At 34.4% G+C, this 27,406-nt stretch overlaps 1 protein-coding gene and 1 pseudogene across 14 annotated transcripts; both read right to left on the minus strand.

The window, feature by feature from the left end:
• Positions 1 to 10,785: 10,785 nt before the first annotated feature.
• Positions 10,786 to 19,896, minus strand: LOC131174608 (uncharacterized; annotated as a pseudogene).
• On the minus strand, positions 19,886 to 26,083 carry LOC110633424 (uncharacterized). 14 transcript variants are annotated; one of them, XM_058137634.1, is made up of 8 exons: positions 25,852 to 26,083; positions 25,658 to 25,739; positions 25,476 to 25,545; positions 24,249 to 24,631; positions 23,973 to 24,087; positions 23,756 to 23,869; positions 23,428 to 23,516; positions 19,886 to 20,133 (listed from the first exon to the last, which is right to left on the minus strand). In XM_058137634.1, exons 5-8 carry the CDS (start codon positions 24,014 to 24,016, stop codon positions 20,039 to 20,041), a joined length of 342 nt encoding a protein of 113 aa, XP_057993617.1. In that variant the 5' UTR covers positions 24,017 to 24,087; positions 24,249 to 24,631; positions 25,476 to 25,545; positions 25,658 to 25,739; positions 25,852 to 26,083; the 3' UTR covers positions 19,886 to 20,038. The 14 variants fall into 14 exon arrangements, 5 of the variants coding, with proteins under 5 accessions (XP_057993617.1, XP_057993618.1, XP_057993613.1 ...); XM_058137635.1 differs by lacking the exon at positions 24,249 to 24,631 and adding an exon at positions 25,193 to 25,361; XM_058137630.1 differs by having other exon boundaries at positions 23,756 to 23,835; positions 25,852 to 26,082.
• Between the last annotated feature and the right edge of the window lie 1,323 nt (positions 26,084 to 27,406).

A 27,406-nucleotide genomic window follows, 5' to 3' on the forward strand; every position in this document is an offset into this window, starting at 1 on the left:
TGGTAGTATATGATCGAGTTTAAAATTTGTGTCAGTTGCAATTTTTTGTTAGTTGAATTTAAAAAATTAATTAAATATAAAAAATATATTTTTATATATCATATTTTAAATAAATAGAATTTAAATATTTTATAAAAATATTAAATTAATGTAAATTATTAATTAAAATATATAAAATTAAATAGATTTAAAAGCAATAATAATTGAATTTGGGTCAAATTGAGGTATTTGTAAATAAATTTTAATCGAATTTTTGGGACATGTTCATAATATATTAATCAGGTTCAGATTTAAATAGGGTAATTTTCGTGGATAGCTACCTGTTGCCTTCCCCCAGTATAATCATTCATCTTCATAATTATATATATATATATATATATATATAGTAAATAAAAATATCATAAAAAATTAAACTATAAAAATTTTTTATCAATTAAAAAATTATAATAAAAATTTCTATAATTAATATGAATATTACAATATTATAGTTTTAATTATTATATAAATTTATTATATAAATTATATAATTCAAAAAATAAAAAACAATTGATATTAAAATATTATACAAATTCTTACATAAAATTCATAAATTCAAAAGTAAAAAAAAATAAATATAAACACCAAATAGATAGATTATATGTTATAATTGCATAAGATTTAAAAAAAAATAATCATTAAAATTAAAGAGACAAAAAATTAGAGATTTGTAAAACAATTAAGTAAATATATTAATTGTTAAGACCACTAATTTTATCTACTTTTATATATGTAAGTAGAATAAATTTTTAATTTAAATAAAATAAAAGGAAAAAAAGCTAAATGAGTAGGAAGATAAAAAAATATATATATATTTAAAAAAAAAAATCTCATCTAATCCTAGGTTATGTAATAGGAAATTATTAGGCTAGCCTAAATTTAATTTTCAAATAATAATTGCCAATCAAATTTTAATTTGTAGATTTAAAAGTTTGAGTAATTAATTTTTTATTGAATTTTTGTATTTATTTAATGAAAACCAAATAATTTTAATATTTTAATTTAAATCATAATATATAAATTATAAATTATTTGGGTCAATAAAAGATTTGAAAGGTCAATTAACAAAAAATAAAACTTTACTGCACTTATTTATTTTTTTATAAATATTTTTGAAAGACTATTAAAAAATTTTAGAGAACAATTAATAAAAAATTAAAATTAATATACCTATTAAAAATTTTAAAAAATATTTGAAGGACCAATAATTAAATTAAACTAAATAAATTATTTTTTTTAAATGCACATATAATATAAAAGAACAAGAGGACCAAATGAAAATTGTTATTAGTTAATGCAGCATAACCATTCATAAGAACCTTCTAGAGAACCATCCCATAGTTACTCCATCTGCCTCGAATTTCAAGGCAATCCTATCTTCGATAAAATTATATGCATAAATGTTGGAATATGAGGTTACGAAAATTGCATTATTACAACTTGCATCTTGTGTTTCTTTATAACACCCCAAATTTTTAAATTTATTATTTTATGAGTAAATATTAATATTTCATTTTATTTAAATTTTAGGAAATTATTTGAAATTTTTCGGATTTTAGAAATCGGGTTCGATTTTTCGAAAATATAAAACTTTAATGATTTTTAAAAATTAATTTAAAGACCACGTGGTAAAACTAAAAATATATTTGGACTCTACGAATTTTTCTGAGTTTTCTAGAATTTTTTTCTAAAATTTTGAGCCTCGTTTTCGGCCCCAAGGCAGAGTAAAAATATAAAAATTTTTTATCCTGAATCGGACCGGCCGAATCAAACCGGACCAGATCGGACCGATCGAATCGGACCGGCCTTTTCTTTTCTTCTTCCTTCCTTCCCGGCGCGTTCCCGTCTCTCTCCCTCTCTCTCTCGTTTTCTCTCTCCTCCCTCCTCCCCACGCCACGCAGCTGCCACCCAGCCCTACCCACCTCGCCGGCGCGCCACCCCAGTGCCTCCCCACGGCCGACCGGCGCTCCAAAAGGCCGAAAAATGCGCGCGAACTCCTCACCTGTGCGCGCGCGATGCCTCACCTTCCCGGCCAAAATTCGGCCGATCCGGCTACCAATCGGACCGGGTCTTGTGTCAAACTTCATCTACACCTCGAAAGCTTTCCATAGACACCAAGAACACCAAAATCCATCGAGCGGTTTGCCCAATTTTTGTCCGGGAAGTTTTAGCCCATTTCGACTTTTGGGCTAGATTTCTCGCAAACCGTGAACCCCACGAGAAAATCGAGAGTACCAGAGCGCTCCACTCGTCGAGAGCTTCGCGGTAATATTAATTTCAAAATTTTATAACACCGTTTTTTAGTGGTCCCACGAAACTTCGTAGTATTTTTTTGAGCACTAAATGAGCTTAGAAAATTCCGTAAAAATTTTGTACTAACCCCCGTGTTATGGGCTTCGTGTAGGTACCTTCAATTCGCGAAAATTCAACGGTCGCCCGGGTTTGTAAATATTCAACAGACAGACAGACAGGCTACCGAAAAAGTCTTGGAATTGGATCGAGATTTTAGCTACCCCACCGTTGTTAGACGTCCCGAGCGTGTCCCCGAAGTCAGAATCGGCATAGGTAAACCCGAACCTTACTTTTTCATAATTTTCTAGTGCTTGAATTGGATAAAAAATTCATAAAATATTCATGGTAGCTTAGAAAATTATAATTCCTTTTGCATTAGCTTAGTAATGATGCTAAGGACCGTGGGACAAAGTTTTAGAATTTTTAGAACTCATTTGGGTAGTTTTTTGCAAAATGGTTAAATTATGAGGACTAAACTGTAATTTTACATATTGTGATTGATGACTATTTGGATGGGCCCAGGAGGGGCTGTGTGATGTGATTGAGTTATGGGTGTATGGTTTGTGGATATAGAAGTGCGTTTTAAGCCCTTTTGCAGGTTGGGTAGGTTCTAGGTATAGGGGAGACTCTGCCAGATTTTCGGCACGACTTAGGACATCTTTGATCTTTGTCTTAGCTTGTATTGAGTCAAATGTACTAAATAATTGTAATAAAAATTGTCAGGTGAGCCAGGACAGCCTTCCTTCTCCGCCTAGCCGCCATAGTGACTACGGTTAAGTCTGTGAGTAAAATATTAATTTTAATTGTAATTTCGATATTATTATATGTTCAAGCATGCCCATGCATCACTTATATGTATATATCTATGTAGTTAAATAATATGCACGTTTTACATTGCATTCATAAATGTTGAAGTGCCATAGATATTGTTGTGATAATTTGGAGCAGTGTGCGTGCGTTGGCGTGCGTGTGGTATAGTGTTGGATATGGACAGGACGGGTAGACATGGCTTGAGATCTTCGCTGGGACCCGGTCCTTCTGGGTAGACACGGCTTTAGTTCTTCGCTGGGACCCCGTATTTGGTTTATTAAGCGAAAGTCCGACTTGAGATCTTCGCTGGCAGAGGTTGGATTTAGAGGGCTGTTTAGGGGATCAGCTCCCATATATGTATTGTTTGACAGTGTTGGGTGTGTGAGTGCTCCAAATTGCCTTTTTGATGTGATTTGTATAAAATTTATGACGATGTTGCATTTCACTCTACAGGGTGCATTAGCTTTAGATAGCTATAGAGATTATGGTTAAAATTGATATTTTACTCTCTGAGTCGAACGCTCACTCCTGTTCATTATTTTTCCAGGCTACAGGAGGATTATTATTGTGGTTAACCTGCTTTTCTTCTTCGCAGGTCGTCTATTAATGTCTGTAATATTTGTATAATTCTGTTAACTCCTAGAATTTCCGCATGTGTTAGAAATATTTATTTGATTTGAGTCTGTAATATAATTTGCCATGTTGGACCTGTAAACTTATTATATGCATGTATGTTGGACTGGATGAGGGAGCTGAGCTCCCATTTGACTTTATGTTATTATGAGTATGTGGAGAGTGAGCTGAGCTCCCCAATTGATTATATATTGTGTTTACAGGTCGGGTGAGTCAAAAACTCCCCGTTAAAAGGTCCATTTTATGGCCGGACTCTGTCCGGTTGAATTCTTAAAATTGGGCCCAAATGGGCCTTAGAGTTGGGTTGAACAATAGTTAGGCTTACTACGTGTAAGGGGGTTAGAAAGTTTAAGTAGTAATATGTAAAGTTCAGGGACTAAAGGGGATATTTTGTAATTATTTTTTATTTATATAATTTTGGGGTGTGATGGCTCAAGCATAGTGATGTCTCCTCCTGTCACACCTCATTGTGTTCCTAACGCTCTTTAGGAGGGAGTGACTAGTTGACTACCATGAAGCAACCGGTATAGCTAGCCACTGGCATGGTGAGTATTTGTCCCGCTACTCCTTGTAGGTTCCCCCCTGCCTACAAGTGATGTATGGACAACCAACTTAATTGTATCGATTATGACTAATGAATGAAAGAAGTAGCCTGTTCTTGATATACTGGTGCCTTATTCTTTATTATGCTTGAGATGCTTGTTGGAATGTGATGCTTGTGATATTTTTCCCAATTGGCTTGCTAAGCCATACTGATATATTCATCATATTGAACAGATTCTCTTGGCTGACTTGTCTTGAAAGAGTTCAAGCCAAGTGCCGCACGGTTCCAAGTGAGGGCTAAAACCTGGACCCTTGACAGTTGGTATCAGAGCAACCACCGATCCATGATTGGTGGAGAGCATAAAGGAATCTACTGAGCAAATATTACCACCCTAGAGAAAAGGGATCGAAGCGATTTCACTAAAGGCAATGGATGTTTTGTTGATTGTCACGCCAAGCACTCTAAAAATGAGTAGGCAGGGTGACTGAGTTCCTCCCATTGATTGTCACGCCAAGCGCTCTGAGAGGAGTAGGCAGGGTGACTGAGTTACACATTTGTTGAGAATGCGGGGTGCTGCACGCTCCTTTAGTTGCATCTTTTGGAGAGAGGGTAATGATCCGAAGTGGGATGCTGCACACTCCATCAGCTGCATCTTTTGGAGAGAGGGTAATGACCCTATGATAATTTTGAGGGGGCTGGCAATAGAGCTTGAGTCAGTCTGCCTCGCTCTTTGAGCAATGAGAAAATTGAATATCATTGGCTATTGTGGCCTAGCTATATCGGGTGAGGGTGAGCCAATAGAGCTTGAGGCCACCCAAAATCCCATACTTGCAGGAAATATCTTTTAGCTATGATGGCTAAGCTTTCTAAGGGTGAGGGTGAGCCAATAGAGCTTGAGGCCTCCCAAAATCCCATGTTTACATGAGATATCTTCTGGCTATGGTAGCCATGCTTTCTAAGGGTGAGGTTGAGCCAATAGAGCTTGAGGCCTCCCAAAATCCCATGCTTACATGAGATATCTTCTGGCTATGGTAGCCATGCTTTCCAAGGGTGAGGGTGAGCCAATAGAGCTTGAGGCCATCCAAAATCCCATTTCTTTTGCAGGAAAAGATTAATTGAGCAACTTGGAGAACATATGCGAGAGCTTAAAGCAGTGGCCTATCATGTAAAAAGGTACAGTGGAAAATTTAAAGTCTATTACCACTCCTCACAATTCTCTTGTAGGGACTGTGGTCGAGATTAGCAACGAGGTCGAGGAGACCAAGAACACAATTTTGAAGTGAACTGCTGGTAAGCACTATCAGTAATCCTAATGTGAGGAAATTTCAAAATCAAAGGCTTTAGTGGTACTCGCAATGCGAGAGAGGTAAAATAACCTTTTATATGACATGAAATTATATTCCAATGCTACTCAAAATGATTTTCATGAAGACAGGTTAAAAAGATAGTGCCAATGTATTTAGCTAAAGGAGGGCAAACTGTGGTGGCATGATAAAGTGGAAGGAATAATAGTAGAATTGGATGCACCATCCTTACCTTATGCAGGTAGCACATAACACACAATACGGGTTAATGAGATACAATAGATAGATCCAATCCAGGAATATGTGAGGACCTTTGTGACTCTCATGCTAAGATAGCAAAGGTATGGTAAAGTAGACGTGAAACGTTGGCAAAGAATGTGTTAATGAGATGTAAGTGTAGGAGCTAAATATGAGCTCGATCATGATAGAAAAGTTAAGACAACTACCCTAGAAAATGGGGCAAGGCTTTAAGTCGGGGAGTAATCCAAAAACAACTCCATTCTTAGAGAAATAAAGGGAGACAAGCTAATCAATTGGGGAAGAGAACACTATGGTGCAAGATTGTAGAGTAATCAATACTAGAGATCAAACAACTTAACAGTAGCTGAGCTTAGAATATCAAAAGTGTTTCTCTTTGTGGGGAGTACATTGCATCTTATAATGTTCCTACAAAGGTGTTTAAATGCCTTAAAAGGCCATCCAAGAAGAGGAGAAGGGTCCCAAAAGAGAGAACAAAGGAAGAAGATAGTGCTCCATTGATGATAGATAGCATATGCTCTGTAAGAGCCTTGGAGAAGCAAAAGTTGAAACTAGCTATCGAACAAAGGAGACCGACCTTATGCAATGCTTACAAGTTATACTACCATCTGCGAAAGGAAAGTGATATTGATTCTCTCTAATTCGGGGAAGATGTTAAGCAAGCTTAAAGAAACTAATGTGTGTGGGAAGATTGAACCCAAAACCACAGGTGGAACACGGTATAAGTATCTTTAAACTTCTTACTGTACCTTTTTAACTAACAAATGTTTTGGATATCTTTGTACTTCAATGAACCAGGTATTTTGCAATTATCCCGATAAGTTGTGGTGGTCCACCTTGATGATGCCATGGCATATACGTACACTTTAGAGAAATATCTCTACTTAGCTTTGAGAAGGTGTAAGAGAATAAACTCTTTTACAAGAGAGAGAAAGGCATGTCAAAGCAACCCAAAGTCAAATTCTTCAGGCATATGTTTAATAAAGGCAAAATTCCTCAAGCATACAGACTTATGAAGAAGTGGACATATGCAAGCCAAGGACTATAAGCAGCTCACAAGGAGTGCCAAAAATACGGAACCAATGCGTACAAGAGACTAATTCACAAGGATGAGAAGCCAATGTCACTGATTATCGGAGTCGACCAGCTAACTTACAGAGCAGAGTTATCAAAATGGATGAAGATTCAATCACTTTGCCATGCTACTAGTACAAAGCAACATCATGCAGAAGAGAGGGATACTAGCCGTGATAAACCCGCCAGATTAGCTTTCATTTACACAGCACTAGTCAACCAAGCTGTAGAAGAAATCCTACCAGAGCAAGCTATCAAAACCACTCAGCATCAGGCATACAAGGAGTACCTCATCAAATTAGAAACAGACATCCAACCACAAAGGCAGTACAGTGGAGAGTTCTTGCAAGTGCAATCCTGGTTGTAAATACGCACTGCACTATTTTTCCTTCACCAAGGTTTTTTCCCACTGGGTTTTACTTGGTTAAGGTTTTTTAATGAGGCAGTATCCTATCGCGTATCTTACAACCACTTGCACAGAAGATTGAAGAGTTGCCATAAGCTTAGTCGACGAGGACGTCGACCGTTCAAGTGGGGGAGAATGTAAGGGGGTTAGAAAGTTTAAGTAGTAATATGTAAAGTTCAGGGACTAAAGGGGATATTTTGTAATTATTTTTTATTTATGTAATTTTGGGGTGTGATGGCTCAAGCATAGTGATGTCTCCTCCTGTCACACCTCATTGTGTTCCTAACACTCTTTAGGGGGGAGTGACTAGTTGACTACCATGAAGCAATCAGTATAGCTAGCCACTGGCATGGTGAGTATTTGTCCCGCTACTCCTTGTAGGTTCCCCCCTGCCTACAAGTGATGTATGGACAACCAACTTAATTATATCGATTATGACTAATGAATGAAAGAAGTAGCCTGTTCTTGATATACTGGTGCCTTGTTCTTTATTATGCTTGAGATGCTTGTTGGAATGTGATGCTTGTGATATTTTTCCCAATTGGCTTGCTAAGCCATACTGATATATTCATCATATTGAACAGATTCTCTTGGCTGACTTGTCTTGAAAGAGTTCAAGCCAAGTGCCGCACGGTTCCAAGTGAGGGCTAAAACCTGGACCCGTGACACTACGGGCCTCGGGGGTTTAGGCTGGCCCAGGTCCTAGTGCCGGTCCGGCCCATAGGTTGGGTCATGACATTCTTGCTAGAGTAAAATTTGATGAGAGAAATGCTAGCCACGGTCACTTGAAAATGTTATTGTCTAACAATTTTTTCCTTATTGATGAAAGAGCATTTATTAGATTTTTAGGTAACCTGTTACCTATTATCAAGATAACAAAAAAATTATTAATTTTTTTCTTTCTTCTAATTAATTATTCTTTTTTCTCTTTAATTAATTACTTTTTTTGACCTCTAATTTATTCATTCTTTTTTTTCTTTAATTGGACCTTTCAAATCTTAATTTAAATTAAATTAATTCTAAAAAATATTATTTGATAGCAAATTAATTCAAAATAATGAAATTCAAAATGAAAAAATGTAGTTAGAAGGAAAGAAGTGTTGCTACTAATAAAGCTCATTTTTATTTTCTACTTTTCCTGTAAATAAAATAATTAAAATATTATTTTTTTTCTTTCTAGTAAATAAAAAAGTTATTCAAGCAATCATATATTGACATGATTTAAATAAAAATTTTTGAAATTGGAGACAAAAAACACTGAAAATAAAATCATTTCTTAAAGCAGAACAAAGCAATCTAATTACATACTCATTCTATATTAACTAAATACATGACTTATGCTCTTAAACAAACTCCACATTAATTTTCAAACCCAACCCAACAAGCTGTTCAAGTAATCTATGTCAACATGATTCCAAAAAAGAAAAAAAAAAACATAGATCAACATCTCAATGTTGGTAAGAAAGATGGTAGTAAAAAAATTCAAAAGGGTAACTATCAGGCCCAAAAAAAAAAAAAAAACTAATAGATGAAAGACTAGATATCACCATTAGATTTATTAAAAAAAAATGATTGGGAGTATGAAAAGTAACGTTTTGATATCTAAAAAAAATTTATTTATCTATTTCATTATTCAACTTTCAATTTACCTACAATGAATTATAGAAAATTCAAACAGATCACAAATTATTGCACTCTATTTAGAATTTTTTTTTTCGATGAGTTTCAGTTTTTATAGAAATTAAGTGAATTAAATATATTTATTAGTAAAAAAAAATTAGAGTGCCTAACAAATTTTTGCCTAAATCTACCATCTACAAAAGATTTAAGATTCGATAGGAGTTCTTTCAAATTACCAACATATATAAATTGTATACAAGTAACTGTTGTTCAACTTTCAATTTACCTACAATGAATTATAGAAAATTCAAACAGATAACAAATTATTGCACTCTATTTAGGATTTTTTTTCGATGAGTTTCAGTTTTTATAGAAATTAAGTGGATTAAATATATTTATTAGTAAACAAAAATTAGAGTGCCTAACAAATTTTTGCCTAAATCTACCAACTACAAAAGATTTAAGATTCGATAGGAGTTCTTTCAAATTACCAACATATATAAATTGTATACAAATAACTGTTGTTCAACTTTCAATTTACCTACAATGAATTATAGAAAATTCAAAGAGATCACAAATTATTGCACTCCATTTAGGATTTTTTTTTTTTAATGAGTTTCAGTTTTTATAGAAATTAAGTGGATTAAATATATTTATTAGTAAAAAAAAATTAGAGTGCCTAACAAATTTTTGCCTAAATCTACCATCTGCAAAAGATTAAAGATTCGATAGGAGTTCTTTTAAATTACCAACATATATAAATTGTATACAAGTAACTGTAAATATACAATAGAGTGCCTAGAATAATCAATTTAAAAAAAAAAAAAGAGTGCCACCAGAATTCATTGAGAGTTCTTTAAAAAAAATTAATTTGTGCCCATAATAATCAATTACAAAAAAGAGAGTATAAATTATATGTATATCTATTGAAAAGTTCTTTTTCTTGAAGTTCTTATCATTTAGCATTCTTATTATTTAGCAAAAAATTGACCTCCAAAATAAAAAGTTTTACGGTAAAAGACTGACACAACAGAGGAAAAGTATTAAATATTTTAGGAAAAAAGAAGATGAAACAAAAGAAATGAGAACGACAAAAGGAAAAAAAAAGTGGAATGACGAGAGGGGGATTTTGTTTTGTCTAAGGCAGGAGGAGAGTGAATAAATTAGAGATTAGGAGAGAGAAAATGATAATTAATTATGGAAAAGATGAAAAAAAAAAACTTGTGATAATAGATAACAAGTTACCTAAAATTTATTAAATACTCTTTCAACTAATAAGAAAAAAATTGTTGGACAGTCACTTTTACAAGTAACTGTAGCTAGCATTCCCCAATTTTATAACGTAGGATTTAATAGCTACTGGCAACTCGGAGTAGTGGCGAATCTTCTAATGATAGGCATTAGGGCCTGGAAAAGGCTGTTCATTCGTAAGACCTGATGGCTAACTCTTCACCCAACCACCTTCTTTGTAAGAAACAGAAATAAAGGCTAATTTTCTTCGTCTTCAGCTACAAATGCCTCCAATTTTCATTGTTTTTTACGGGTCTAAAGTCCTATTCAACTACTTTTCTAGTTAATTTCTCATGGGATTTACTACTACTAAACAAATGAAATGTGAAGTTCGAAGCCTGTAAATAGAAACCCAGAAATATACACTAAAAAGAAGCACCATTTCAAAGAGTTTTCCTTCGGCTACTCATGATTCGCTTAAATAAAAACCCCAGATCCAAATCATACAATCCATCCACACAAAAAGCCCACTTCAAAGAAAAAGAAAACAACGACCATAGCAAATAAGAAAACGACAATGATAAGAAACTTAGATGCATTCTCAGTCAGCATCATGCAGATACATAATCTTAGTTTTCGATTGGCAGTCAGAAAAAGACCTAACAGTCAAATATCTAAAGCTAATACTACCCGGATAATAACATATTTGTAATACTTAACTGCAAAAGCTCAATATGCATCAGCAGTACAAACTCACCATCAAGCTATAACTAAATTCTCAGAGCGGTGCAACATATATCAGAGTTGAGTCATATTGAGGGTAAGTGCGCTAGGGAGACAAGGTTTTTCCCATACCCAACTGGTGCACTTCCTGGAGCAGCTCCATATGCACCTGACTGAGGAACCGACTGATCATAACTTGGCTGAGTTGCTGTTGGCTGAGCATAAGCCTGCTGGCCACTTGGTGGTGCACTATAGGTTGCCCCAGGGCCACTGCCATAAGCAGGATCTTGAGACCCTTGATACCCATAACCTGCATTGTTTGAAGCTGGCTGTTCTGGATAACATTGTTGCGAAGATGGTTATAATCCATAACCACTGGTTGGACCTTGCACATAGCCAGTTGACTGTTGTCCACCAGGCTGAGATTACATGGAACTGGCTGGCTACCTTGCTGTGGATAGCCGGGGCCAGAAGTAGGCATTGCCTGATTGTTCCCCTCAGCACCTGATGCAGATCCATTTGAAGGATACGATTGCCCACTTGATGCATAAGGATACTGCTGTTGAGGTGGCACATTTGGACCATATGATTGACTGGATTGAATGGGACCTAGATATGGCATATCACCAGGTTGACTAGGCCTAGGGGGGCCATATGATTGGGGAGGTGGTCCCTGCAATGGCATGCCACATGATGGTTGCTTTCCATACTGCTGCTGCGCCCTATAGCCTGGTTGATTGCTGGCTTGTGGATATACTGGTTGGGAACTTCCATGTCCATAAGGATGCTGCATTGGAGCATGATTGTCATACTTTGGTTCGTCATATCCATGCCCATAGCCCTGCTGAGAAGGTACTGCCTGGGAATAAGGAGCTTGATGCCCATAATCTGGACCATGTGGCTGCCCATAATTATAATTTGCCTGTGATGGGGAATGGGACATGGCAGGGGTAGGGGACGGGCTAGGAGCATGCCCAGAAACAGGAGTAGAAATTGGGCCAGACGCTGGGTGATCAGATACATGGCCTCCCTGGACACCGTAGTCATAAACTCCACCATGCGGAACTGGCCCCTGCATGGTGGGAGGTCTTTGCTCCCAACCAAAACCAAAGTTACCTCGGGGCCCATTTGTTGGGGAGGATAACCACCATAACTTGGAGGTGGATACTGTGAACTTTGAGAAGGATAAGGTCCTCGGAGATGATAATCGTAAGGATTTGGCTGTGATGAATGAAGGCCTCGTGGACCCCAATTTGATGGACCAGTAGATCCACAGGTTCGATAGGAATGCTGTTGGTTGAAACTGCCAGAGTAAGGTGATGACCTCACAGTCTACACAAGGCATATTACAAAAATAAAGTTAGTAAGAAGCAATTATCCAATAAAAAGGAATTATTAAAAAAATTAAAATAAACAGTACGAGTAAGGCACAGTAGCTGCTTAAATTCGCAAAACATGTCTCCTTTTCCAAAGCAAACACCTGGGTAAAACCCTGACAATAATAACACGCAAGGCATGCATGCAACGCATACAAAAGGAACCATAAGAATTGAAAACAGAAAACATAAATTAAAATAAAAAAAAAGGATAAACATTGCTTCAATTATAATATTAACCATCAATATCCTAACAGTTAGCAACTAAACAATGGAAAACAATCTTATAAAATTAAAACTCATGCTAATAACTAACAAAATGAACTGCAGAAACAATCATGTTGAACTGCAAAACTGTTGCAAACATTATAATCTCAAGTTCAATTCTGCACTGCCACAATGACCAACACATAATTGCATAAAGGTAAACTCAAAACTGAAAATCCATAAAAGAGAAACATTTAGAATTTCAGGAGGAGCCTTTGAAGTTGAAAATTTATCAGAGTTAATAGGACACCAATGCTTCAAGAGTCAAGATCTTCATAATAACCAAATGACCGTCCTAAATCATTCGTTCATGCTAACTCATCAACACATCACGTTACTCTATTTAGGAAAACTAGCACGTTACAAGGGCAACAAAACATATTCTTGTACTGATCTTAACTTGGTAATTGAGCCTTTATTGCAACTTTGCAGCAGCCCAATACATGTCATAGAACATGTACCACATTCTTCATATGTTCAGCACAGCAATAGATATGAATTAATATATGTATCAATTTGAAAATGACTTCATACACTATGACTTCACATCGAATTATACTTCTTCCAACAAATGTCTCATTCATAGAAGGGGCACTAAAGAGCACTAAGGTTAATACAATACAGTCTCACTGAATGATTTTTAACTTTCAAGTCTCAAAGCAATCTTACCAACTATTAACATCCAGCAATTGTGAGATTTAATGCCTGATATCTCTCTTCAGTGGATGAAAGTGAATGGTGGTTGTCTATTCCTACACCGAGAAAGCAATGCTGGCCCCATGGGAAAGGCAAAAGCCAAATCTGCATTTTTAAGGTCAACCAATTCGAAATCGGCATTTTCATCATAAATAAATCGTGGCAACCGACATCTTGGATTGCATATATGATCTTCCTAAGAGCATTCAAGTGACCTTGGAATGAATCATTCATCAATACCACAACTTCCCACGTATCAACTAATTAGCTCTCATTCCCACAGAAAACTATGACACAACCTTCCTTCAAATAAACAAAAAGGTGCTACACATGCAAACAAAACAAATCATGATCTACAACTGCATGTAGCTTGGCAAAGCCAGAGATATAGACCATCATCTCATTGATCCAGTCAAACAAGATTTGATCTACAACTACATATTTGCATTTCCCCTTCAATTTGCTCTTAAAGATGATGCCAATCATATTAAATATTTAAAAAAAGAGTTGCTTTCTGCATTCACCGCATAAATTATATACCTAACATCATTGTTAAGCAAGCACCACTAAGCTGATCACTTTTATGCCAAATCAACCCTTTTTAACAAAAGTATATTCAATGAGATGCCACTAATCAAAGTAAAACCATGAATAACAAGGTGCTGAAAGCAAAGCACACATTCATAACATGTTGCCAACTTGAAACACTAATGGCGCATGAGTACAGCTCATGAGATCCTACACATGCATTGACCAAGGAATTAAAGAAAATCATATATGGAACATCAAAATTCACCGCTCAATCACTAGCGAATATCCAATATCGCATTTTGGATTCTTCAATTCTTAATTTCACATGACTAGAGTGTCTCACAATGGATTAAAACTGATAGCGATAACCATTCAACAAAATTTATCAACATAAAAATTAATTGAAGAATACAATTAGAAACTACTCAAATATTAACCAATATGGCTATCAAATAGATGCAATTACAACTGAAAGGAACTAGGCCTGAATTGTGCGGAAACTAAGAAACGTAAATAACAAACCTGATTCATAACATCCTTTATCATTTCTCTAGCCATCTCAATTTGCTTTCTATCACCAGTCACTCTCACTGTCCTTTCTTTGGAACCATCCCCTTCTGGAAGATGTTGAGGTATCAACTAAATGAAAATAGGCTTGTTAGTTATTTCCTAAGATGAACACTTTCTAAACAATGTTAACGACTACAATCAAGGCCTAGTCTATACAAAAACAAATTTCAATGCAAGGCCAACGACATCAACTACCTGAATGCGCGCTCCCGATTTGGCTTGGAGAGCTTTAATGGCGTCCCCACCTCTGCCTATGATCAGACCAACCTGGTACAAGGACTGATTACGTAATTATGTTTAAAAAATATCAAATAAGTATTTACTGTAATAACTATGCATCGTCAGCTATAAATGTAACCAACAACCTTCTCATTTGGAACTTGCATCCCAAGTTGTTCTCACACTACACCGGTCTGTGCACTAGGTAGGCCCCTAGCTACAAGGGAGGGGGAACCACAAGCATCAGCCTGCAATAATCATGCTTATGTTAGGGAATGATAGAAAATCAGTATCATAATCTCCAAATCAACTCATAGCATGTTAAAGAAAAAAAAAAGAAAACTGGGAAAAAACACAAGGAAGTTGTACTTAGGAAATAAAATTAATTCAGCTACCTCTGCTATGACAGCATTAATGAGCTTCTCAGCCTTCTTTATATTACTTAAAGTCCCTATTATTTCTACTGGCCTTGTTGTGGATTGAGGATGAGCATCAGCATCCCTTGTGATTTGAATTTTTGCCCCAGAATTATAGTGCAGTCTGCAGGTAAAGAATAGTATCTCCACCCTTTCCAATAAGAACCCCAACCTGCAAAACAGTATTTACGCAACATATTTGTCAAAGGCTTTCTTTAAAAACAAGTTCCGTAAAGAATCCAATCATCAAAATAGCAAATAGAAACAGCAAAATGGCTGCACTGGGATCACAATAATGTGATTGCCACAATATATTCTGTATACGTCATACAATTGGTTATATATTTTGTTAGCAGCAATATCAATCATATCTGTTATGCATTGTGGTACAATTACGGCTACCATTTCCTACTCTAAAAATAGTTCAAAGTCAATTGATCCCAGTAAGGCTTTACAGCATCACCTTCAAAATCCCTTCCAATAATTCATTTTCCTGAAGACTTTAGTTACCATTTTGGGGCTATTTTAGCGCACCTTATCATTGGGAACCTCCATTTTGCGTGAGGCAGTTTGAGTGTCAGTTACGGGATCCTCGTCCTCCTCAGAATGTTTCTCCGATTCCTCTTTCTTCTCAGCATCATCTGTATTCAAATCCTCAACAGAAGCCTGTTGGGTATTAACAGCGTTATGACCATCTGCAGCGGGTTCTTCTTTACCTGTTGTTTCAGGAACCCCCTCAGATGGAGGAAGAGCAGCGGACTCTGCTTTCTCATTCTCAACCCCTGGCTCTTCATCGCTCTCCTTCAAAACCGTTTTCGCTAGCTAATTACCAACAAAAACTTATTATTAGACCAATTTTCAAGCACTAAAATACAAACCCTTAATTTTCTCTTTGATGTCTGCTTGTATATTCAGACATCAAATATTCCTTCTTGGATTAGTTCAGATGATATTGTACTTCATCTACAAGAACAAAAAAAAAAAAGACATCGTGCCTGAAACCAACTCAAAAGAACCAGCAAGAAGTGAGCCTCAAATGAAAAAAAATGGGAATTCTAATAATGCCATTTTGAAGCAACCAATGGATGGTGAAAGAAAAACCAATAATACAGTAGAATCAAGTGAACTAAATGTGTGACAGCTTGTTACCTGAGGATGACTTTCTATACATACACTCATTCCAAGCTAATTTATTTTTCTGAGTTAGCGTCATAAAACGCTGCCATTTTCTTATTTTTTATTCTTCTTGGTCACAATTTATTCATGATGCCCAACAATGCTCCCTTGCTGAAAAATTCCAGTTGACCAACGCTGCCACATTTGAATTTGGGATTTCCTCAATTTCAATTTTCGTTTTTTTTTTAAGTGTCGTTTTCCCAACTAAACTAAATTGAGAAGGGCAAAATGATATTTATGTATAAGAAAAGAGCAATAACAAAGATAAGAGTAATGTGATAACATTTTGATGGAATGGAATCAATCAAATTACCAAAATATCTTAATGCAGCAAAGGATATAGTGCACAATTTAACATACGATCCTTTTGAATCATAATGAAGAGTAGGTATTGGGAGTATTCAACAAAGGAAAAAATGAAAATAATATTGACTTCATTGAAAATGAGAGGATGAATAATAGAATTAAGAATATGGGGCCTTAAGATGAATTCTTACATTTGATAACAATAAAGAATATGGGTCATAGGATGACTTCTTAAGGACAATAACATCAATTCCTTATTACACAATATTGCTCAAATGACAAAAATCCAAAAGCCAAGTGAAATGCAAATGTGAATTGAAAAACAAACAAAAAAAATTTAAAACAAAAAAAAAATAGTTATTACATAATTTGGACCGCACTGAAGGTCGCCTACGCACCTCCATCACAAAATGAAGGATCAGTCCACGTAGTTCTACAATTTCTACAAAAAAATCAACAGAACTCAAACAGGATGACCAAATTTTGCAAGACAGTAGTTACAAAGATATCATGCTATTTCCATAGCTCTTCCATGTGATTCTCACAACTTCCAAACGCCCAAATGCTCCAATTCCATCACCGTGAAAAGAGACCTCCAGACCCGTCAATTGTTCTCACTTCGCAAAAATCCTGCCCTCTCAATGAATCTAAACAATGAAATAGGATTATATTTTTAGGGCAGTGCCAAAAAAAAATCAATTCATACGCTGATTGCTATAGGTCTTTTAGTGTGCACTTACGCTTGGCAGATGTAAATGCAAAGATTGTCACTGCAAGAGCAAAGCAAAATTGGTTTTGCTTCTGCATCAGGCATCCCACAAAGAGCAATAGCGCCCTGTTACAAAGAAACATTAATTTTACAATGGAAATTATTTCATTCCACCATTACTTTGACAATTTCAATCAAATAATAAAATAAAATAACTGTGAAATAGAGTATAAGAAATCAAATAACAAAGATCGATAAACAAATAACAATTGCATTTTTAATAGACGCTTCCACTTCATATATTAAAGCCCAAGACAATTAACAAACAAAATCTTCGTAGCTCAAAGAGAATAGGATTGATTTTACTCAAATTTTTAAAACTGAGTACAATTTTTTAAAAAATAAAAGATAGCATACGGAAATTACATCCACCAAGAGAGCTTAAATAAAAATTAGGAACTACATTCCATAGGACCAAATAAACTTGGTCAATCATACCACAATAACTAATGTTCAAACAAATCTAACCCTAAGATCTAAGAAAAAATAAAAGTCTACTTAAAATGCACAAGAATATAAACTTGGAAGTTGGAGATAAATAACTTACATGTTCCTCATTATGTGTGTAAATCACGTCCAAGTTACCCTCTTCAGTAAAAGCCCATGCTTTTATTGTCTTGTCTAATGAACAAGACAGTAGATATTGATCCCAACAAATAAGAGACGTTACAGCATCATTATGACCACTCAATGTATGAACACACTGTAAAGTGTCGAGGTCCCACGCCTAAAAGAAAAATGACAAAAACAAAATTTGGAGGGTGAGAGTAGAATCAAACAACCAAATATATCCTTCCCATGCACATGAAGGAACAAAAGGAAAGCTGATAAAAAAAAAAATTGAACTCTTATGTATTTAGAAATCGGATATGGAAGAAAACATGAAGAATTAATCCAAAAAGAAATAAAATTTCTTCCAAATATCACTCAGATGCACTATTGATACAAAAATTTAATTTAAAATAAGCCAAATATATAAGGGTGTAGTGCCTCAAAATAACTTCAGTGAATTAATAGGGCGAAAACAATATACCCTTATCGGATACGTTACAAATGATATGCATGTTGGCTTCAAAAATTCACATAATTACAATGTATTGCCTTAATCCAATTGACTGAGAGTATTGAGTCTCATGTTTTACAAAGTGAAGGGCTATATCAGAGCTATCTACACAAAATCACATACAAAGGAAAAAAATAGTAAGGTTACAAGCATTACCCTTATAGTATTGTCCACAGAACCAGAGTATAGCCTATTTCTTCCAATGGTCAAGCATATAACAAGACTGGTGTGACCTTTCATAGATGAGGCCCTCAACAGGATTTGGGTTCTTAGCACTCCCTTTCCAACCAAAAATCCCACCAACCTGTAAACACAAAAAACAAAACAATTTGAATTCTTATTTATTTTTTCTCCATATCATATTCCTGGTGATGATAAAAAAAAAAAAAAAAAAAAGAAATCATGCAAAAGAAAGATTCACAAAGATAACAATTGAACATGATGCCATCAATGGGAGAGCAGCTTCCAAAAATCATAGGAATGGGCACACAAAAAGCTTGTGCTACATCAGTACCTCACCCTTACATTTAAGAACAATAAACAGTAATAATGTGGCAAAAACCTAATGCATCATCTCAAAATTTCCACAAAATCGGGCATCAATAATTAGAAGCTTATTGTATCCACCGGTAAACATGTCAACAACTTAAAAAATTATAGATGCAATTACCGTGCCGCATAAAAGCATATCAACAACATCACCACAGCTATAGCATTAACTTGCCCAACCGCCCATCGAGATTAAATTCAGAAATTGTCTCAATGTTCCATGCCTAAAAGATCACACACAAAATAGCCATAAGCTTATAATAAGCGTAAACTAACCAAGCTAGATGAAGCACTACAAGTCGATGTAAGCTAACCTTAACAATATTTGGCAAGCCTACAAATATCCAGGGCCTTCACCGATTAAAGCCCCAATTTTGACACCAACATTTATCACTCTTGTTGATTGACCAAGATTGCAATCCCAAACATGTACTGTTCCATCACTACTACTCGAGAAAAGCTTGTCGATCTTGATGGAAGAGCAATCCTGCAGACAACTATCATACAAAAAGTCACCAATGAAAATCAAACATTTATCCATAAGTTTACACAATAACTCCTCACGCATAAAATTGTTTGCATGCAAAAGAAAACACAGATTATATAAAACATGAACGGATTACTAGAAAGTCAAAGAAAATTCAACAAGATGATCACTGTATGTGCCCCTTGAGCTTTGCCAATGTCGAAAACCAATCCCCATAAAACCATGAATGCAAGAACTGCACCCATCTTCTTTATCACATTTGTCCGACATCCAGGTTCTCACATGCCTTTTTGAGCACTCAACGCTTTTTCTTGAAGCATTGCCTTCAACAACCAGAATCGATGAATTAGAGGATGGTTTTATCTTCTCCAAATTCATTGCCTTAGTGCCGAATCGAGCTCTCACGAGTGCATTTATATTCGCACCCACCACCTCCACCTCCACTATTTGAAGCCAAAGAATTCCCGTGATTGGGGCGTTTCCTAGGTGGATCCTTAATAACATGATTGGTGCTATTCGAGCGCTTTAACTTCGCATCCATCACTCAATGCCAATGAATTTTTGAGGCCATGGCTAGGGCTCCTAATCGATTGTTCCTTCCGTAAAAGATTGGGTTGCTCGGATGTTCTTCGATAAACATTAGGAGGTGGCAATTCTCTGTGCATGAACCTACAGGGTTCCTATTACACTTTCCCATCATCCAAGAACGACAAACAACATTGTTGCGCGCAGTCCTCCTCCAAGTCGTGAATGAATGGTCGCAATCTTCGCATCCATGCTAGAAAGACAAAACACAATAGTAGGATGAACAGACGATACCATATAACCGATATATCAAACGATATCCACATTCTTCCGCCTAACTGCTTTCTTTAACACCACGGAAACGATGAACACAAAAACCTTAACCGAGCGGATAAAGCATATCAAGACAACATATCGAATCCATTATATGAAAATCCATCGATTGCCGCAATCAAAGAACAAAACCATAGCTAGATAAAAGCAAGAATCTTGATTTCCATTAGCCTATCCTCCAAAGAAACCGAAAATAAAAGGAAATCTAAAAAGAAAACCCTAAAAATCCACCAAGGACAAACAAATAAAATGGATTTGTGCATCATCGCGATCGATTTCTTGGAGATCATATCTTGCGTGCGATTAAGAATCAAACTGTATGCAAAGAAAGAAGGAGATGAAGTTTTGAAGTCTTGTGTTGATGTATTGGCGATCACGACAGGTAGAAAGCAAGAATTGAAAACAGAGGATCTTGAGCTTGGAGCAATCGGACTGATAATAAAAGACTCTGCGTTGGTAAGTATTTAAAATTAATTAACCTATTTATGTAATTACTTATATGCCCTTGCCTTGATGAGTCCAGCTAGCCCATATTAAACCAGTCTGCCTGCCTAAGCCCAGCCCACCATCTGCATCTGCTATATGTTTTTTTCTTATCTTTCTCCTGCATCCAGCGCCTCATGCCCTATTCCATCTTAGCTCCTAGTCTCGAAGTCGACTGGTCTTGCCTGCTCCTCCTCTGTTGTGTCTGACCGACGTTGTTTCCTGCTTTCCACTTCTTCTCGTCGATTCAAGGTGAGGCTAAGGCTTTTTTCCCCTCATTGTAGATTTTTAGATCTTGCCTCTTCATTCTCGTCTGAATCGTCTTCTCCAGCTCTCCTGCCTGAGGAGATTAAATTTCCTTGTTTTTTTTTCAGCTTTTATAGCTCCCAAAACTGCTGCTTGTGCTAGTGTGCTCACGCCATTGCCTCTTGTGTTAAGCTGAGTTTTTGGAGCTACCAATATGTGACTTAAGCTGATCGCAAATTCGATAAGCAACTTTAGTTTTATTACAGCTTAGCTTCTAATTCTGAAGCAGGATTTTCTTAATTTTCTGCTGGTTTTTCTTGTTGGTCTCATTTTCAGGGGAATTGAAGAATCATATTCCAATGAAGATGTAAGTGCTTGCCTTGCTACATTAATGGCTTTTTTTTATTCATTTTCTTTTTCCTCTCCATTCTTTCTTGGATGAGTGTATTGCAATTTCCTCTCAAGGGTTATTGCTCCTGTAGCATCATCAGAATATAAGTTGTCTACATTTTTTAGTGAAAAAATTGAGTTTATAGAATTTGAATGGGTAAAAGAAATCTAAACTCTTATGGGTGTTAATTGCATTTGTTGTTTTTTGTTGTAGGTTTCTGTTTATTTGGTGGAGACTCCTGCTTGCAGGCAAACGAGAGAGCAAATCCATGAATTTATGGAGAAGTATAAGACATACAAGCTTGCAAAAGCTGAGATCCTCAATGTCACCATCGTTGCACCTCGTGAATTAGTTGAAATTGACCCGGTAGTTTTATTATTAATTCATCTTTCTCTTTCATTAATTAATTCATTCATTCCTTCTTTCTTTCTTTGAATTGTCCTTACAGAAATCTTGGCTTAGGAGTGACACTTTCTATGCTATTTTTCTCAATTTGTGAATGTTCTTTTACTTCTCATTTATCAGGATAGCTTTAATTTAGGTATTTGCTTTATGTAAGGTGTGAAGGGACGCATTGAAATAAATTTGTATCTTAATCATTTGGACAGAAAAAGAATAGAAATCTGCTGTTAAATTTGGCTGAGAAATTTTTAAATGGTAAAATCAATATGATAAGAATTAGTAAACGGTACAGTGTTGTGTCATGCATCTTACATTAATTGCTTTTTCCATTTAAAAATAGAAAAATTGTTTATTTTGGGAATCAGTTGTTATGTGATTCATCTTCCACTGTTCTTGGGTTAGCCCTTTGAAAATAATTTATTGACATAGTCTGGTATTATCTTAGTGCCAAATTGACTTGTTCTGGAGATATGATAGGTCTGCATTCTGTTCTTTTGAATCTGAATAGGATGCACTCCACAAATAGACTGATGCTTTGGCTGTCCATTTGTTTTAAGGCTGGAGCTAGAAATAACTAAGGCTTTAAGCTAAAAATGGTGGCAAACATATTGTAAGTAGGGATATCAGTTCCCTTGTGCGTGTGTGTTTGTGTTTGTGTCTGTGTGTGTTTTTTCTATTCATTATTTTAATTAAGTTTTATGGTAAAAGTACTGGTATAAACCACAAGTGGTCTCTTAACACCATCAAATTATGGAAATTGGCAAGGTAGAAAGTTAAGAACACTTAAGTTTGAAAATTAAGAAACTATGTTGTAATGCTTTTAATTAAATTTATTAAAAAACTGAAAAATAGTTTAGACGAGTCATATGGCAAGGGCATGGAATGAGTTAAGAACACTTAAGTTTGAAAATTTTTAGTGCAGGACTCCTAATGAAATGTATCAGCAATCTAGAATAAAAAAAATGAACTTGATATTTATCTTGGGAGTATGAACATATTTTTATTGTCACCACAGAATACTGTAATCCAATGATTTGACACTTTTGCTAATTAATAGCCAATATCAATCTGAACCTATCCTAGCTATGAGGTCTGGGTCCACGCTAGGCTCAGATAGAGTTGAAAAACGAGGTTGTGAGGAGAAATGCCAATGCGGATTTTTAGAATATTGAGAAATTTAAGAATGGCTATGGAATAAACTTTCAAAATTAAGGTGTTCTTGTAATCTTTTCAAAATTAAGGTTATATACTATATAGAGCACAATAACGTTGTGGATGATGGAAACTAAAGCTATATCTGATGGGTGAAATTATCAAAGTCCAAAAGCCATAATTGAAAAATAAATGTTGTGTGTCTATTTGCATGTCCAAATGATGTGTAATATAGATTGCAATACTCTTGCTACAAATTTGTATGAGAATCACCTTTTCTGATTCGCTATGTAATCATTAATTATTAGATAATATATTTCATTCTCCAATGTATATATTTGCTAGTTTTATATGTATGTAAGGTCACAATAATTTGTATAAAATCTACAAATTCGATTTTCTTCTCAATTCTTGATTAATAAAATTATGATTTTGATTCTAAATTTGACAACTTAGGAATTAAACAGATTCAAACAAATCATGATGTAAAAATAACTATTAGACAGGAAAGATTGGGATCCAAAAAAAAATCATAGATACCGCTTTTTCTATGCTTGAGAAATGCTGCATCCTGTTTGATAAGATTTTCTGCATGTGTACCAGAGAAGCCATAGCTGTTCCCTGAAATTCTATCATATTATCCAATAAAAAGGAAAGGAAAGCATGTAGATGCAAAATTGAATATCACTACTGTCAAATTCTTAAGCACTATATCATAACGACATTAGCTGTGCAAGAAGGGGTTGGGGGAATGAATAAAAAGAAGGTTGATGGTAGGAGAGGTCGGAGCTTTTCCTTTCCCTTCTGAATATCTATTACCTTAAAAATAGGAAATCATCAATATGCCATACAAATTAACTTACACAACCTGTGACCAACAAGCACGATAGCAAGTGGAGAATCTCCATTCATTTCCTTCAATACGGCCAAAACATCATTGCACATGGTCTGCACATATAAGAAAACACCTTTTGATAGCATACTACAAAACCAAAAATTATAATAAAATACTTTTCAAAACCTAACAACCAAAGTACATGTCTAATTACAAGCAATCTCATTAAACTACATAGAAATATTAGTACCTCAATGGATAGGTCCAGATCATTTTCCGTGGATGTTTTCCCATGTCCTCTCAAGTCAATGGCAACAACCCGAGCTTTCTCCTTAATTTTACTTGCTGACAATGCCAATGAAAGCCTGGCCGAATGTATTTATGTAATTTACATTTATCAGAATGCCAAAGTTTAGAACCTTTTTTCTTTAATGATAAATAACTTATGTCCTAATTGATTTAGAGAGAGAGAGAGAGAGAGAGAGAGAGAGAGAGAGAGAATGAGAGCAAAATCAAGGTACTGAACATCAGTCTCTGTTAATATTTGCGAAAGTTGCAGCTTTTTTCTCCTCTTTATCAACTCCTAGATGAGATTCTAGAAGGAACTCAACTAATACACAAAAAGAACATATTAAAATACCAAAAAGGAATTACGTTCTATACACATGCCATACACATATGGTTAAAGTTAACTATAGAACATATTCGTTGTTTCTAAGAGTAATATCACTCGTATGTTAATTTAGAAAGTGAAGTATGTTCAATCTAATTCAATGAAGAAGTCTCAGGCAGCTTCAAATTAATATGCAAGTGTTGTCTGTGAAGTTGCCACCAAATGCAGTAATGTTGAAAACTGAGAACTTGGATCATCTTTGAATCACCCTCCCTAGAAATTGAAGCACGATGAACCTGGTAAAAATAGCTTCTTTAAATTGAATCTGTTAAACCATTATATGCATAAGTGACATTGTTGAGAAAGAACAAAATGAGGCAAGCTCTTATAAACTAGATCAGCCATGTGGGGAGAAGTGATAACACTTCTTGAGTTAAAAAACACTTACCAAAGAATAAGAAGGTTGTGGTAGCAGACTTTGCAAAAAAAAAATAATAATAATAATAAGGCTGCTGAAGATATAGAGAACACATGCAAGCTATTCTAACTTGGTTAGCCAACAACCACATATTGAAGTGATTTCATTGAATTTCAAGTTCCCAGATGCTTAAATGGAATATCAAAAGGACTCTGGACATAAAATTTGAAAATCAAAATGGCAGCCAAAAGACATAAAGGAGAATAGAGCTCTAGTGGTGAGAGATGACAATGATGATGGTGGTGCCAAACTCATTTGCTTATTTCTAAAACTTTTAAAAATACCCTGCCAAACTAATGAACAAACCTGAGTTGAATATAATTTTCTATAGCAGATTTTTATTTAGTAAGGATTGGAAAGCACATAACAACCACTGTACCTTATTTGTTCAAAATTTATCTTCCTTCATAAAAGTCCTTTGTTTTACAGATGAATAGATGATTAAAAGCTTTAAGTCACTCCCCATAAAACCAGTTCTATCCTCTGGTTTCCAGCCACGAGCTTATCAGCTAGACTCCCGAAAAAAAAAGTTGCCACCCTATTTTGATCTAACAAAAAGAAATGCAAATGAATGATATTATCTTACTTATTCATGTATTCCAAAACTGCATTATCAGAAATTACAAAAAGATAAGAACCAAAGCAAAAATAATCAAACATACCCAGAATAGCCACCCCCATGAAGACAAAAACAACAGGTCCTTCTTTTCCTGCCATATACACATGACATACCTATAATGATAAAGAACATTAGAAAGGAAAGCAATAACATATGATAAAAAAAAAAAAAAAAAAAAAGGGGGAAAAAGAAAACTTTCCCTTAAAACATCAAGCCAACACTAACATCATTTGAATTTGGAATGCAAAAATCTTCCTCTCGGTCGAAGTACTCCGTCCAGTCTAAAGGAGAGTACTTCCATAGGAAGCTTCGACAACAATAAAAACAAGATACCCAATTAAATTAACCAGAAAAAAAAAATTGAGAAATTGAAGCTAATAAGAAGTAAAAATTGAAAGAGCATTGATCATTTCACTCACTGAGTAGCAGGAGGCCGATGAGGAACAAAAGCAAAAGCAGAGACCGATGGCTTTTGAGTTTCTTTATCTTCCCTCCTTCATGTTTCTCGTCTTCTTGGCCCTCTTCGGGGGCAGTGAAGTCAGATTTTTCGACGACTCCATTTCTCTTTCGATACAATGCTCCAGACCCTTGAGCAAGTGTAACAACGGATCAATGAAAGGGAACGCTAATGTCATCCATAGTCCTTTAATATTTAAGTGATTATACAAATAATACCACTTAATTTTAATTTATATCATAAAAACCCCTCAACTTACACTTATTTTATATTAACTTATAAATATATACTACAAACCTCCTCAACTAAATTATACTTGTCGTATCTTAATTTAAGTAATTAAATCACCTAATTTTAATTTGTTAAAATAAAATCCTTCGATTTTAATTTTATTTCAAAAAAGCCTCTTATTTTTAAGTTTAATTTCTTTTTTTAATTAATATTTAATCAAAATAAATTTATATATTGGTGTTTATTATTTTTTATATAAAAACTAAATTAAATATACATAAAATATCATATATTATTAAAATATTATTTTTATTATTATTATTATTTTAAGTTATTACAAATTAAATTTTAATTAATAATAATAACACATATATATAATTAATAACTTTATTAATAAATTTAGTTAAAATAAAATAATTTTATTGATAGTAGTTATTAATTAATATAATTATAAAAGTAATAAAGAGCAAAAGAAGGGAAAGAGGAAAAAATGGTAATTTCATTCTTTTTTAACTTAGAAATATGCTATTATAGGTCGGAGACTTCTTTTCAATTAAAATTAAAAAAAAAATTATTTTAACAAATTAAAATTAAATAATTAAAATAAAACAACTATATAAATTAGGGGATAAGTTAAGGGATTGTTCATATAATTTACCTCTAAATTTTAAGTTATTTCATAAAAATCTTTAAACTTTAATAAAAAGTAAAAATAATTTTAATATAAAAATATCTTTAAATTTTAATTAATATATAAAATTTAAATTTAGTTTTTCCTTAAACTTATTAGTTATATTGTATAAATTTAATAAAAAAATTCTTAAACTTTAATCCAATATATAAATATTTTAAAAATAAATAAATAAATAAATAAATAAATCAATAAATAGTTTACTAAAGGGAAGGAGAGAGGAAAAATGGGCCAATGTAGAATAGAAACAAGAAGGAGGAGTCTCTGGGCTGAAATCCAGAGAAGCTCAATCCTGATTCAGGATGTTCTTCCGCAAGTTCAGATTGGCCCAATTAGCTTAGTATTATTAAGTTATAAAAATTGTAAAATAATTTTTTTTATTAAGTTAATAAAAATTTTTTATAATTGATTATTTTATAAAAAAAATATTATTTTTTAAAAATTTAATAAGATAAATTGTAAAATTTTATTAAATTATTTTATTTTCTGTAACAAAATTATTTTACTTTATTTTAAATCAAGTAACTATAAAATATATTTATTATAATTATTAAAATAATATATTTGAGCATAGAGAAAAATCTAATAAAAAAAT

This window comes from Hevea brasiliensis, chromosome 16 (genome assembly GCF_030052815.1).
Source record: "Hevea brasiliensis isolate MT/VB/25A 57/8 chromosome 16, ASM3005281v1, whole genome shotgun sequence".
Classification (NCBI taxonomy): domain Eukaryota; kingdom Viridiplantae; phylum Streptophyta; class Magnoliopsida; order Malpighiales; family Euphorbiaceae; genus Hevea; species Hevea brasiliensis.

What these genes read in the sequence shown, in the direction of transcription:
- LOC110633424 (XM_058137630.1), bottom strand. An exon ending in ATCTGGACCTATCCATTGAG is followed by an intron (nt 23,836 to 23,972) that starts GTACTAATATTT and finishes TTATATGTGCAG; the next exon opens with ACCATGTGCAATGATGTTTT. An exon ending in ATCGTGCTTGTTGGTCACAG is followed by an intron (nt 23,517 to 23,755) that starts GTTGTGTAAGTT and finishes ATAATATGATAG; the next exon opens with AATTTCAGGGAACAGCTATG.